This window comes from Capronia epimyces, assembly GCF_000585565.1.
Source record: "Capronia epimyces CBS 606.96 chromosome Unknown aczIQ-supercont1.9, whole genome shotgun sequence".
NCBI lineage: Eukaryota > Fungi > Ascomycota > Eurotiomycetes > Chaetothyriales > Herpotrichiellaceae > Capronia > Capronia epimyces.
Window position 1 is genome coordinate 485,080 of NW_006912912.1, and position 12,180 is coordinate 497,259.

General features: G+C 54.4%; 5 protein-coding genes across 5 annotated transcripts; 3 read left to right on the forward strand and 2 right to left on the reverse strand.

Annotated features, from left to right (window-relative positions):
* Nucleotides 1-1,543: 1,543 nt before the first annotated feature.
* On the reverse strand, nt 1,544-3,210 carry A1O3_09162 (T-complex protein 1 subunit delta; the record flags this gene model as incomplete). Its single annotated transcript, XM_007739258.1, has 2 exons — nt 1,544-3,103; nt 3,157-3,210. 2 exons carry the CDS (start codon nt 3,208-3,210, stop codon nt 1,544-1,546), a joined length of 1,614 nt encoding a protein of 537 aa, XP_007737448.1.
* A 467-nt stretch (nt 3,211-3,677) lies between these two features.
* Nucleotides 3,678-5,093, forward strand: A1O3_09163 (26S protease regulatory subunit 7; the record flags this gene model as incomplete). Its single annotated transcript, XM_007739259.1, has 3 exons — nt 3,678-3,772; nt 3,820-3,934; nt 3,984-5,093. 3 exons carry the CDS (start codon nt 3,678-3,680, stop codon nt 5,091-5,093), a joined length of 1,320 nt encoding a protein of 439 aa, XP_007737449.1.
* A 617-nt stretch (nt 5,094-5,710) lies between these two features.
* Nucleotides 5,711-7,918, forward strand: A1O3_09164 (succinate dehydrogenase [ubiquinone] flavoprotein subunit, mitochondrial; the record flags this gene model as incomplete). The annotated part of the gene is made up of 6 exons (XM_007739260.1): nt 5,711-5,755; nt 5,807-5,861; nt 5,915-5,988; nt 6,039-6,202; nt 6,254-7,642; nt 7,699-7,918. 6 exons carry the CDS (start codon nt 5,711-5,713, stop codon nt 7,916-7,918), a joined length of 1,947 nt encoding a protein of 648 aa, XP_007737450.1.
* A 261-nt stretch (nt 7,919-8,179) lies between these two features.
* A1O3_09165 (uncharacterized protein) lies at nt 8,180-8,639 on the reverse strand (the record flags this gene model as incomplete). Its single annotated transcript, XM_007739261.1, has 2 exons — nt 8,180-8,399; nt 8,563-8,639. 2 exons carry the CDS (start codon nt 8,637-8,639, stop codon nt 8,180-8,182), a joined length of 297 nt encoding a protein of 98 aa, XP_007737451.1.
* A 1,654-nt stretch (nt 8,640-10,293) lies between these two features.
* On the forward strand, nt 10,294-12,129 carry A1O3_09166 (uncharacterized protein; the record flags this gene model as incomplete). The annotated part of the gene is made up of 1 exon (XM_007739262.1): nt 10,294-12,129. The coding sequence occupies one exon, from the start codon at nt 10,294-10,296 to the stop codon at nt 12,127-12,129; it is 1,836 nt and encodes a 611-aa protein (XP_007737452.1).
* Nucleotides 12,130-12,180: the final 51 nt, after the last annotated feature.

A 12,180-nucleotide genomic window follows, 5' to 3' on the forward strand; every position in this document is an offset into this window, starting at 1 on the left:
GACCACTTGCGTGTGCCTGTCCTGAGTGGCATTGCTTTTTTGTTTGGATCCAATTGGGAGGTTATATAGGCGTTTTGATCGTCGGGCATGGGTTGCGCACAAATGGGCTGTAAGGGTTATCGGAGGGCAGATGCAAAGAACAGTCTCCCAGGGCATTCTTCCTCCCGCACAGAGATAGTGCATCAGTATCGCATTTCTCATGCGGCTTGGGCCGATTCAATGCCGGTCTGTCGGTTGATATCAGATATCAGATACCCCATCAATTGAAGATGCCTTGTACAGAAACCACGGGTACACTTTGACGAGTGGCCGTGCCTGTGGGCTCAGTCTACGTTTACAGTCTACAGTCGTGTCAGATCAAGGGAAGGGGTGTAGTCGGTCTAAAGTTTCGCCGACCCAGCTCCGAGGCGGACACGTGATCGCGGCGTGCACAGCCATGGAGGAGTTTTAGGGTTAGGGTTAGGGTTAGGTTTAGTACCTTGGGTACCTGGGTACTCCGTCCTTCGTAGGCCGCAAATAATAACGAGCCTGTCCCCCGTCCCCCGAAGTTCACAAAGTCCAAGATGAATGCTGGATCGCACGGAGTCCGGATACTTGTCGCAGATGCTCTGCTCGTCTTTGTCTGTCGTCGGAGCTCGGCATCCATTTAATATTGTGGCGCCAGGTCGCCGCGCTTCCAGGTCCTCCCTCGGTGTCGTGCGGAGTATCTGTTGGCTGGATCTACTCTGGTACGTTGGATATAGGTAGTCGAGTCGCTGAGCTGAGGCACTCGATGACCCAGACCCAGCCTCTGACCCAGACCCTGACCCTGACCATGACCCTGACTCCGACACTACTACTAGAACGTCTGTTCCTGCATCAGCTCTTCCGGTCCTGCAGGGTTGGGGCTTGGGGGCCTTAGGACTGATCTGCCATAGGCCTTGGCCGCGACATTGGACGTTGGATGCCGCGGCATGCAACGCACCCCAATATATGTATATGTACCTTAGTTATACGGATCCCGAATAGGGACATAATATTCAAACCCTGGTAGTCAGGATATCCCCAGCCCATGTAGCGCCGGCACCGGTTGCATGGGCGTAGTCTTGGATTCATTAGACGTGGAAGAACAACACTGCTTGGGTTTGCTTTGGACTTTGGACCCGGGACATCTAGTCCTCAGGCCGTATTTACGGAGAGCTGAGTTCGAGGAAGGTGGTCTGCAGTCTACACGTACAGTATAGGTAATTAAAGTAGATGCAGGCAGTGCAGCTCAAGCGGTGGGTTTAAACCTTGAAGTGGGCTTAGGAAAGTGTCTGCAGGAATGGCGAGACATTTAAATATAATTTCAGAGTACTCCGTACTCCGTAGTCTAATACCAAACCCATCACAAACAATACTGCGCAGCACATTCAAGTCAAAAAGTCAACGGAGCAGTCGGGTATATGAATTCAATTTCCATAGCCTCGCCATGCGTCGTGTGGTTCTACTACAGAGTACACTTTTGATCCAGCATTGCCCTTGGTTATCTCAACTTCTATCCAGCTTCAAGCCGTGCCCCCCATCACCGTGACAAGGCAATATCATCAATCCGCAGGATCATCTTCACCGTCTCCGCTGCCAGCTCAATCGCACTGGTGCTCACAAGCAGCGGCTGCAGCACTTTCTCCTCGGCAATGTTGGTCTTGACACCACCGCTTCGAATGCTGACGCCCGAGTTCTTCTCTCCCATGTCATGTCGATGTCGCAGATCCGTCACCACCTTGATGCTGTTCAAACCGGCATTTTCCGCCAGGGTCGTGGGAATCACCTCCATCGCATCCGCAAACGCTTTCCAGCATATGGCCTCCGTGCCCGTCAATTCACGAGCGCGTCTCGCCAGTTGATAAGCCACCTCGATTTCAGGAGCACCGCCCCCGGCGATGAGCGCCTTTTTCTTTACCAAGCATCGGATCACGCAGAGAGCATCGTGGATGGAGCGTTCCGCCTCGTCCAGGACCAGCGTGTTGGCGCCGCGGGCCACAATCGAGACAGTCTGGTTCTGTTGTGGTGCTGATCGAATGCCGGTGATCTTGACGTACCGTGCGCCCGAGGAATGGACTTCCTCGACTAAATCAGCGCTGCCCAGCTTGTCTTCGCTAAATGTGTCGATGTTGGCGATGGGCTTGCATCCTGTGCTCTTGCATAAGAATTCCACCTCGTCTCTCTCAATGTCTTTGATCGCCATGATCTTCAGCCTCGACAAGAAGTGGAGTGACAAGTCGTTGACCGCGTCCCGTAAGATCGACTTCTGGATAAGCAGCACGTTGCATTTCGCCTTTTGAATCTTCTTCACCATGTTCAACAAATATGTCCTCTCCTCCTTGAGAATCTTGTCCATCTGTCTGTAGTCATTCACCACGATCTGGTTCTCCATGTCGGGTTTCGGCGGGCTGAGTTGAAATTGTATCAATGCAATCCGTGCCTTCTCTATCCTGCTAGGGCCGCCACTGTTCTTGATGACCTGCTGATTGAGAACCAGACCGTCGATCATTTCAGAGTCTTCGATCGTGCCACCGACTTTCTTGATGATTCTGATGTTTCGTAAATCGACGTTGTCCGCAGTTTTGGGATCAATGGTCTTCAAGACCGCATCGACCGCCATGGGGCCAAGCAATCCGGAATGCTGCGACACGATTTTGGAAGACAGGGACGTAGAGGCTGCTTGTAAGAGAGTCGTCCGATCAGATAGTGAAATGGGTTGTGACATGCCGTCTAGGATCTTGACCGCTGCAGCTGCAGCCCTCTGAAATGACTCGGAGATAATGGTAGGGTGTACGCCTTTGGCGAGCAGTCGGTCTGCCGCCCCAAGGAGACTGCCGGCAATGACCACCACAGACGTCGTTCCGTCGCCGGCCTCAATATCCTGGGCTGCGCTGAGATCGACCAGCATCTTTGCCGCCGGATGCATGACGCTCATACTTTTCAGCATTGTGTTGCCGTCGTTGGTGATAAGATTCTCCCCTTTGCCATTCTGTATCATTTTGTCCATTCCTCGTGGGCCCAGCGAGGTTCTGATAGCATCTGCCACGGCACGGGCTGCCAGGATGTTGGCCGTCCGTACAGCCATGGGCTTCTCTTTATCCTGCCACACATGTCAGCATGGATTATTCTATCCTCGACAGGGAGACCGCATACTTTGAAGGCCGCATTTCCTGCGGTGCCCTGGAAATTTCCCACGGCGGTGGCCATGGTTGCTTTAGATTGGGCGAGGAGGACCTTCGGGTTTGTGACTTGTGCAGGCTTGTCACGGAGTAATGCAGTGGCCTTCGTAGAGTTTGTCCGCACAAGTTCACTTCAAGTTTGGGAATGAAGCAGGCATACGGTAAATTTCCAGACGCGAAAGTTGGAGAGGGTCGAGGGGCTGCTGTTGGTCCGCAGTACTGGCCACGGCACTGGGCTGTCGTTCTAGTGGCAATCACTTCGCCCGCAAGTGCAGCCTAACTGGTCCCCAGGCACCGCGCGATTACGGAGTCCAGCATCATTGCTGCTCCCACTGTGTCAACACTCGCCATCTCATCGTTTCCATAAACCTCTTCCCCCTTCACCCTTTACGATACCCACCTCGCCATCTTCCAGCATTGGAGTGATATTTGGAACTGACACTTTTACTCGATTTTCCCCGAGCGGCCTTTGCACCCACACCGTGTCCTCCGAAAATGCCCAGTGCCACAGGGTCAAGCTGGGAGAAGTACCAGAAGAACTATGCCGACGACGAAGAGCCAGAGAAGAAGATCACACCCCTAACAGAAGAGTGAGGCCTTCCGCCGCCACCTGAGGGGACTGTACTGACAAGAACAGGGACATTCAGGTTCTGAGGACATACGGAGCCGCACCCTATGCGTCGGCGTTGAAGAAGCTCGAGAAGCAGATCAAGGAGAAACAACAGAGCGTCAATGAGAAGATCGGCGTGAAGGTAAGCGTCTGCTCCTGCCTCGTCTTGAATCACGCTGACTTGTCTACAGGAGTCCGATACCGGCCTCGCCCCTCCGCATCTTTGGGACGTTGCTGCCGATCGCCAACGCATGTCAGAAGAACAACCCTTGCAAGTCGCGCGGTGTACAAAGATCATCCAAGACGAGAAGGATCCTGACAAACCCAAATATGTCATCAACGTTAAGCAGATTGCAAAGTTTGTTGTCAACTTGGGAGAACGAGTCAGTCCTACGGACATCGAGGAGGGAATGCGTGTTGGCGTGGATCGACAGAAATATTCCATCATGCTCCCGTTGCCACCCAAGATTGACCCGAGTGTCACGATGATGACGGTCGAGGATAAACCTGATGTTACGTACGGAGATGTCGGCGGTTGCAAAGAACAGATTGAAAAGCTCCGTGAGGTGGTTGAGATGCCGCTTCTGTCGCCAGAACGATTCGTCAGCCTTGGAATCGACCCCCCCAAAGGCGCATTGCTATATGGACCCCCGGGTACCGGGAAGACACTGTGTGCCCGAGCAGTTGCTAACCGGACCGACGCAACATTCATCAGAGTCATCGGATCCGAGTTGGTCCAAAAATACGTGGGTGAGGGTGCGAGGATGGTTCGCGAGCTGTTTGAGATGGCCCGGACGAAGAAGGCTTGCATCATCTTTTTCGACGAGATCGATGCTATTGGTGGTGCTCGATTTGACGACGGAGCGGGCGGCGACAACGAGGTCCAAAGAACCATGTTGGAGCTCATCACTCAGCTGGACGGTTTCGATTCGAGAGGGAATATCAAGGTGATGTTTGCCACCAATCGACCTTCTACTCTGGATCCTGCCTTGATGCGGCCGGGCCGAATTGACCGGAAAATCGAATTCTCCCTGCCCGATCTCGATGGACGAGCCAACATTCTCCGCATTCACGCCAAGAGCATGTCCGTCGAGCGCGACATCAGGTGGGAGCTGATCTCTAGACTCTGTCCCAATGCTACCGGAGCCGAACTACGCAGTGTTGCGACAGAAGCGGGAATGTTCGCGATCCGAAGTCGGCGCAAAGTGGCGACCGAGAAAGACTTCCTCGCTGCGGTCGACAAGGTGATCAAAGGCAATCTCAAGTGGAACAGCACGAGCGCGTACGCACAATACAACTAATAGATGGGTTTCGGGATTGTTCTGGAGAGCTGCATCTGCTCGGAGTTCGCGCATCACGGGCGCCCGGTCAGGCGGTCGTTTGTAGAGCTGATGGTTGACATATCAATGAAATTCAAACCCAACGACTGTACCACGTACATGGTCGGAGCCTCACGGCCCTGTTTAGACCAAGTTCTTCGCTGCCTCGGTGAATGGCTTGCCCCCAGCAAGAGGGCACTCGAGCTCGGCGGCTCTTGTGCAGATCTGCTCGTGTTGCTTCGTGGCCTGCGATCTTTCCAAAGAATGCGCGAGAACTGGCACCGCTATCGGATATGATCAGTTGTATTTAATTACCTAGGTACCTAGGCGCAACGAGGCTCCGTGAGGGATATAGTAATAGGATGGAAATAGGTCGGCCGTGATTGGTCGAAGATGACGGCGGGCAAAACCGCCATGCTCGGTCCTTCGACAAGCAGCGCTGGATGGTCACCCATTTTGAGCTAAGTCGTTGACGACCTCCATTTCCCTTCATTTCATCTTCCGAACCGCCTCCTGCGCCCATCTCTTTCCGGGTATCGCTCTGCTGTGTGCGCTCTCCGCTCTGCGTTCAAGCCTTAGATGACTCGAAGCTGTGCAAGATGAGCTCCTCAAGCATCATGCGGAGCCTGACTCCCTCCACCAAGGTACGGCACGAGAGTTGTTTTGCCCCGATCCGAAACTAATCCGACCTACAGCTCTCTCGAACTTGGAGGCAATCCAAGAGATATTTCTCCTCTACGCGCCCTGCCGGTACGAATGATACCCCAAATACTCTCTCTTGACCGACACTGACCCTTCTGAAGCCCGGATCATTACCAACCAGACGCTACGAGCTAAAGAAGCTTCGCCTTTTGTGTCTTCAAAATACCCTGTCATTGTAAGACGACCGAATAACCTCTGTGTGGGTGGTGTGGCTGACGGAGTCAGGATCACGAGTATGACGCGGTGGTCGTGGGAGCCGGCGGCGCAGGTTTGAGAGCGGCCTTCGGTCTGGCGGAAGCAGGCTTCAAGACAGCATGCGTGACCAAACTGTTTCCCACTCGGAGTCACACGGTGGCGGCACAGGGAGGCATCAATGCGGCCCTGGGGAAGTCAGTGAAGCTTATATGATTTCCGGCGGTTTGGAGCTGACTCTGTTGTAGCATGCACGAGGACGACTGGAGATGGCACATGTACGATACAGTCAAAGGGTCGGATTGGCTCGGCGACCAGGACGCCATCCATTATATGACCCGCGAAGCCCCCCGATCCGTCATCGAACTTGAGAGTTATGGCTGTCCCTTTTCGCGGACGGAAGACGGGCGGATTTACCAGAGAGCTTTCGGAGGTCAGTCACAGAAGTACGGCAAAGGCGGACAAGCGTACCGGTGTTGCGCCGCCGCCGATCGGACTGGCCACGCCCTCCTGCACACCTTGTACGGTCAATCCTTGAACCACAACGCCAGCTACTTTATCGAATACTTCGCCCTGGACCTGCTCATGGAAGGCGGGGAATGCAAGGGTGTCCTGGCCTACAATCAGGAGGACGGCACTCTTCACCGATTCAAGGCGAAGAACACCGTCCTGGCAACGGGCGGTTACGGTCGAGCCTACTTCAGCTGCACCTCTGCCCACACCTGTACCGGTGACGGTATGGCCATGGTCGCCCGTGCTGGTCTTCCCAACCAAGATCTGGAATTCGTCCAATTCCACCCGACCGGTATCTACGGCGCCGGCTGTCTGATCACCGAAGGTTCCCGGGGTGAGGGTGGCTACCTGCTGAACTCGGAGGGCGAACGGTTCATGGAACGCTACGCGCCCACGGCGAAAGATCTGGCCTCTCGCGACGTCGTTTCTCGATCGATGACTCTAGAAATCCGGGAGGGTCGTGGTGTCGGTCCCGAAAAAGACCACATCTACCTGCAGCTCAGTCACTTGCCCCCCGAGATTCTCCACGAACGTCTGCCTGGTATTTCGGAAACTGCCTCGATCTTTTCTGGTGTCGACGTCACGAAGCAACCGATCCCGGTCCTGCCGACGGTGCACTACAACATGGGCGGTATTCCCACCAAGTACACCGGCGAAGTCCTGCGCGTCGACGATGCGGGCAAAGACGAGGTCGTGCCTGGGCTCTTTGCTTGCGGCGAAGCTGCTTGCGTGTCGGTCCACGGAGCCAACCGGTTGGGAGCCAACTCGCTCCTCGATCTGATCGTGTTCGGACGAGCCGTATCGCACACGATCCGTGACAACTTCACCCCGGGTCAGAGCCAGCAGGAGCTTGCCGCCGATACTGGTGCGGATTCGATCAACGTGCTCGACAAGATCCGCACGGCGGATGGTCCCAAGAGCACCTTCGAGATCCGCAATGCCATGCAGAGAACGATGCAGACAGATGTCAGCGTCTTCCGAACCCAAGAATCTCTGGACGAAGGCGTGAAGAAGATCAATGAGGTCGACCAGACGTTCGCCGACGTCGGTATCAAGGACCGCAGCATGATCTGGAACTCGGATCTTGTCGAAACCCTCGAATTGAGGAACCTGTTGACTTGCGCGTACGTGTATTTCCGTCACCTGTCGTTTGAGATGTTTACTGACCATGTGTGTACAGAGTTCAAACGGCCGCCTCGGCCGCCAACCGCAAGGAGTCCCGAGGCGCGCATGCCCGTGAAGATTACCCAGAGCGTGATGACGAGAACTGGATGAAGCATACGCTCTCGTGGCAGAAGGACCCGCACGGAAAGGTCAACCTGGGCTACAGAGCTGTCACCGCTCATACTTTGGACGAGGCCGAGTGCAAGGCCGTGCCACCGTTCAAGAGAGTCTACTAAAGTGCCCTTGGGGGCGAGAGGCGAGGGGAGAGCGAACGACGTGCTTTTTCACCTGGGCTTGTTGATAGGCTTTTTATACCAGAACTGAAAACAAACCATGTAAAAACACCCTTCGTCATGTCGTCATGGCCCATGTTTTGAATTCGCCCTTTGCGACTCTTGTCGATTCCTCCTACTCTCCAATCACGTATTCGCAGCCTGTCAAGCAAGGGAGGAGAGAGTCAGCGTTGGCATAACAGACCATGGAAGCCATTCCCGAGTCTAGACCATACGGTCGGTCGGTCGGTGGGACGCATAGTACGCACCCTCGTCTCCCATCCACACCTCGTGGACTTTCCCCGCCGGGACATCGATCCTGGCGCCCACACCGAAGGTCTCCTTCGTGGGAGTCGGGTCTCGTGGGTATGTGATGGTCAACGACCCACGCCGGATCAGATGGGTGGTCAGTCCGGAATGCGAGTGAGGCGGATAATGCGCGTGGCTGCATTCCTTGTCAGTAGAGGGTCCGCCCGGTCAGGTTGTGAGAGGAGAAAGGTCTCTCAGGCCGGGCCGGACGTTGGCACGAGAGGAATGCCGAAAAGACAGGAGGATCCGGCACTTTGGCGCAGTACCAAGACTGACGGTGGTGGTGGAGGGAGACTTACGGTCCATCGGTCCATGTGAAGACATGCGAGAAGCCCCAATTCCGCACTGTTTTCTCGTCTTGGGAGCGACTTGACATGGTATCTTGAGTCTTGGGATGGGTTGGTTGCTGGGTAGAGATACTCAAACCAGTGTGCGGGATAGCACGGTCAATTGGCAACTTGAAGGCAATGGGTTTCTGGCATTACTGAGTGAGTGTAGACAAAAGGGTCTGGTCCAGAGTAGTCTCCTGATACATGTGCCTCCAGTCACACTACTACTGAGTCCTGACTGTACAGTATGAGAAGGATCTCGAAGCCTTGCGGTGGCGGCGATATCACTGACGTATGCCAAGCCTTGCCTCTGTACGGATACTTCTTGCTATACTTTCTGTATATATCCGTATATGTACAACTACTGCTCTTGCATTAGGTACTACTTCAAGGTAAAGATATACATTGTGGCCGCAGGTAAGAGGGTCACTGGTCACTTCGATTGACAGTCGAGTGAGGTCGACACAAGACAGTCCTTGGCAGCTAAAGATGAGTACATGGAAAAGCTGCTTGGAGCTCACGCAGGTTGCCTGGCACTAATGCATGCCGCCTTTCTGACAACTCACCCTCCTCATCGCTGCGATGCACCTCGCACCTCGCACCTCGCACCCATTACCCTCCACGTCGGCCTTGCTTGCCCGGTCCCATCTCTTGGTGTAATCATGCTTACCGTGACACTCCACGTTTACTAGCTACTCTGACCAGTAGGTTTCACGACTTACTTCATCGTGTCCTCAGCCTGACGGGCCTCCGTGTGGATGACCGAGAACCACCGTCCAACAAGTCTTTTGACACACTATGCGTGGCCCAACTTTAGCTGCAGATGCTCCGCAGTATCCGGACAAGCTTGACATAGCTGCATATGTACTGCAACATCTACACTACCATCTACACTACTCAAAGGCAGACCTGGCCGTGCTGATGCGGAGGTTGGAGGACTGGTCGATAGTGCTAGACGACGGCGACAGTCTACGGTTTCTTTTCGAAGCATTAGATTCGAATGCCTCAGTTTCCATTGCAACGTCACGCGGCGATAGACTGGGCAATGTTGCGAGCGCACTGGATGGACATGGCCCAAATCCCGCCGAAGCCACCCAAGTCATGGCTAGGAACGCGCCCTCTTCTGATTCTTCGGTCTGTTTTTGCATCTGTGGGCAATGTTCAAGAGGTAACTGTGGATCGGCGCTGAACTTGCTGCGCTGGACAGAGCGCCGTTATCTACATGAGGTTAGAGGCCTGGCGCGGTCAAGAGTTCAACTTGATGACCTATCGGACGACGAAGACCTAACGGTGTCGACAATTGTTGACGACGAAGAGTCTAGCGGACTTGACTTCGTGGAATCTGTGCTGCCTTTCGAACACTCTACTGCAGGCGAGCAAGCGACCTGCACTGGCTGCCGAGGACTTGGATCTTGGATGTCCAACTTGACAGGTTTTTTCGTACCATCGAAACTAGCAATATCACTCTATCGGGTCAAAGCGGCGGCGATGCATTGCAAATTCTGTAAGTTGTTATATACGGCGGGGGCAGAGCTAGTCAGACCTTCTCCTCTCTATTGTTTCCGCTCCTCTCGCTATGAGCGTCACCTTGAAGCGGTCAAATGCTTCCTTGAAATCGCGAACATGGGAGCACGATCTTCCAGGGGAGGAATCAATGTCGGGCCATGTGTGAGGATGCATTTCAGCCCGCCACCCTTTCCCATGCAGCGAGATAACGCCGATTTCATGATACTACACCCCGTCGCGTTGTCTTTAGCTGGAGCTTCAGTCACTTCGGGTCGGACGGTTGATAAGTCTCAAATTCATCTACCCGTGCTGAAGGCGTGGATCTCTGAATGCGTCGCATCACACGGCGTGACGTGCAATGGGTTTCACTTACCCAACGCGGATGGTAAACTACGCTCCCTTCGCCTTGTAGATGTCATAACCTCCTGTGTTGTCCGACAACCCTCCTCGTCCCGGTACGTCGCGCTAAGCTATGTTTGGGGAGAGGCATCGAGCTTGCAGCTCACTCGGGAGAATGAAGATCATCTACGCAGCCCTGGGGCTTTGGGGTCTCATATCTCCGAGATTCCGCAAACCTTCCTGGATGCATTTGAGGTGGTGAAGAGCATTGGAGAAAGATATATCTGGATCGATGCACTGTGTATAACTCAAGATGCAGAAGATAAAGAAGCTCATCTTCAGGATATGCACCTGGTATATGGAGCCGCGCTTTTCACCCTTGTTGCAGGGGGTGACGATGCGAATGTTGGGCTCCCTGGGGTTCGACCATGGACAAGGTCGAGAGCTCAGCTCTACGAGCGGTTGCGCCCAGAGATCGGAATTGCTGTTTCAATGCCATTGCCGGCGGATCTGAAGACTTCGAGGTGGTCGTTGAGGGCATGGACGTACCAGGAGCAGCTCTTATCCAAACGGTTCCTCGTTTTCTTTGACGACCAGGTCCTCTGGCAATGCCCTACTGTCGTCGAATGCGAGGATACTCTGGCAGAGAACAAGAGTGCACCTTATGAACGGTTGAAGCATTTATCGAGTTTAGGCCTGAACGAAGACGAAGGCGAAGGCGAAGGCGGTCCAATCAAGCGCGCAATCGAATCGGGCTTCCAGAGGCTTCCGGCTTTCCAGCGCTATGCAGACATCGTCTCAGAATACACAGGAAGAGAGCTCAGCTTCCCAGAAGACGTCTTGCGAGCTTTCGGCGGCATCAGCAAGATTTTCATGCTGGATCTGAACACGGACATGGTCGAAGGGCTGCCGGTCTCATTCCTCGATGCGGCAATTCTGTGGCAACCATCGGCACCACTCCGCAGACGAAGCGGAAATGAAAGATTTGCCAGCTGGGCCTGGGCTGGCTGGGAAGGCAAAGTCTCGTACGAGGAAACCAAGGGGAGGCACGGGGCGGAAGGTCTTCTCCCCATCATCAAATGGAATGTCCATCGCACTGAGCTGGTGAATCGATATGGCGTCGGCATCAAGCCCTATCTCTTCAGCCCGGGGATCGAAAGCACCAGTTGGGTTTCTCCGTTCGAACCTCCTGCAACGGCTGGGGCGGGTGCGGGTGCAACCCCGACCCAGACAAGCGCGCAGCTGAAGTTTTGGACCTCGTGTTCCTTTTTCGACAGACTGGTGAAAAGGAGCCACATCCATGGCCATGGCCATGGCACAAGGGAAGTCGACACCGACCAGATCTCAGATCACGACCTCGGACGATTGCGGCCTCAGGAATACCAAATCCGCAACGCTCGCGGCCAACCCGTCGGTGTCGTGACCATCACCGGAGAGGATCTTCCACTTCAGCGCTATAGCTCGTCGCGCTATGAGTACATTGTCCTCTCGGAGGCCCAGTTTGCAGGGATCGATCTGGTGGCCTGGCTGCCCATCTTCTCGGATCAGCCGGGCAAGTGCCTGATGTACAACGTCATGTTGATTGAATGGGATCAAGACATGCATTGCGCTTACCGTGTCGGTCTGGGAAGAATCCTGAAGACTGCCTGGGCACAGAGCGGGCCACGTAATAAGTACATCACATTGGGCTGAGTCGCTCAACACGGACATTGGTTGGACAGGATAATGATATAGAGCAACATA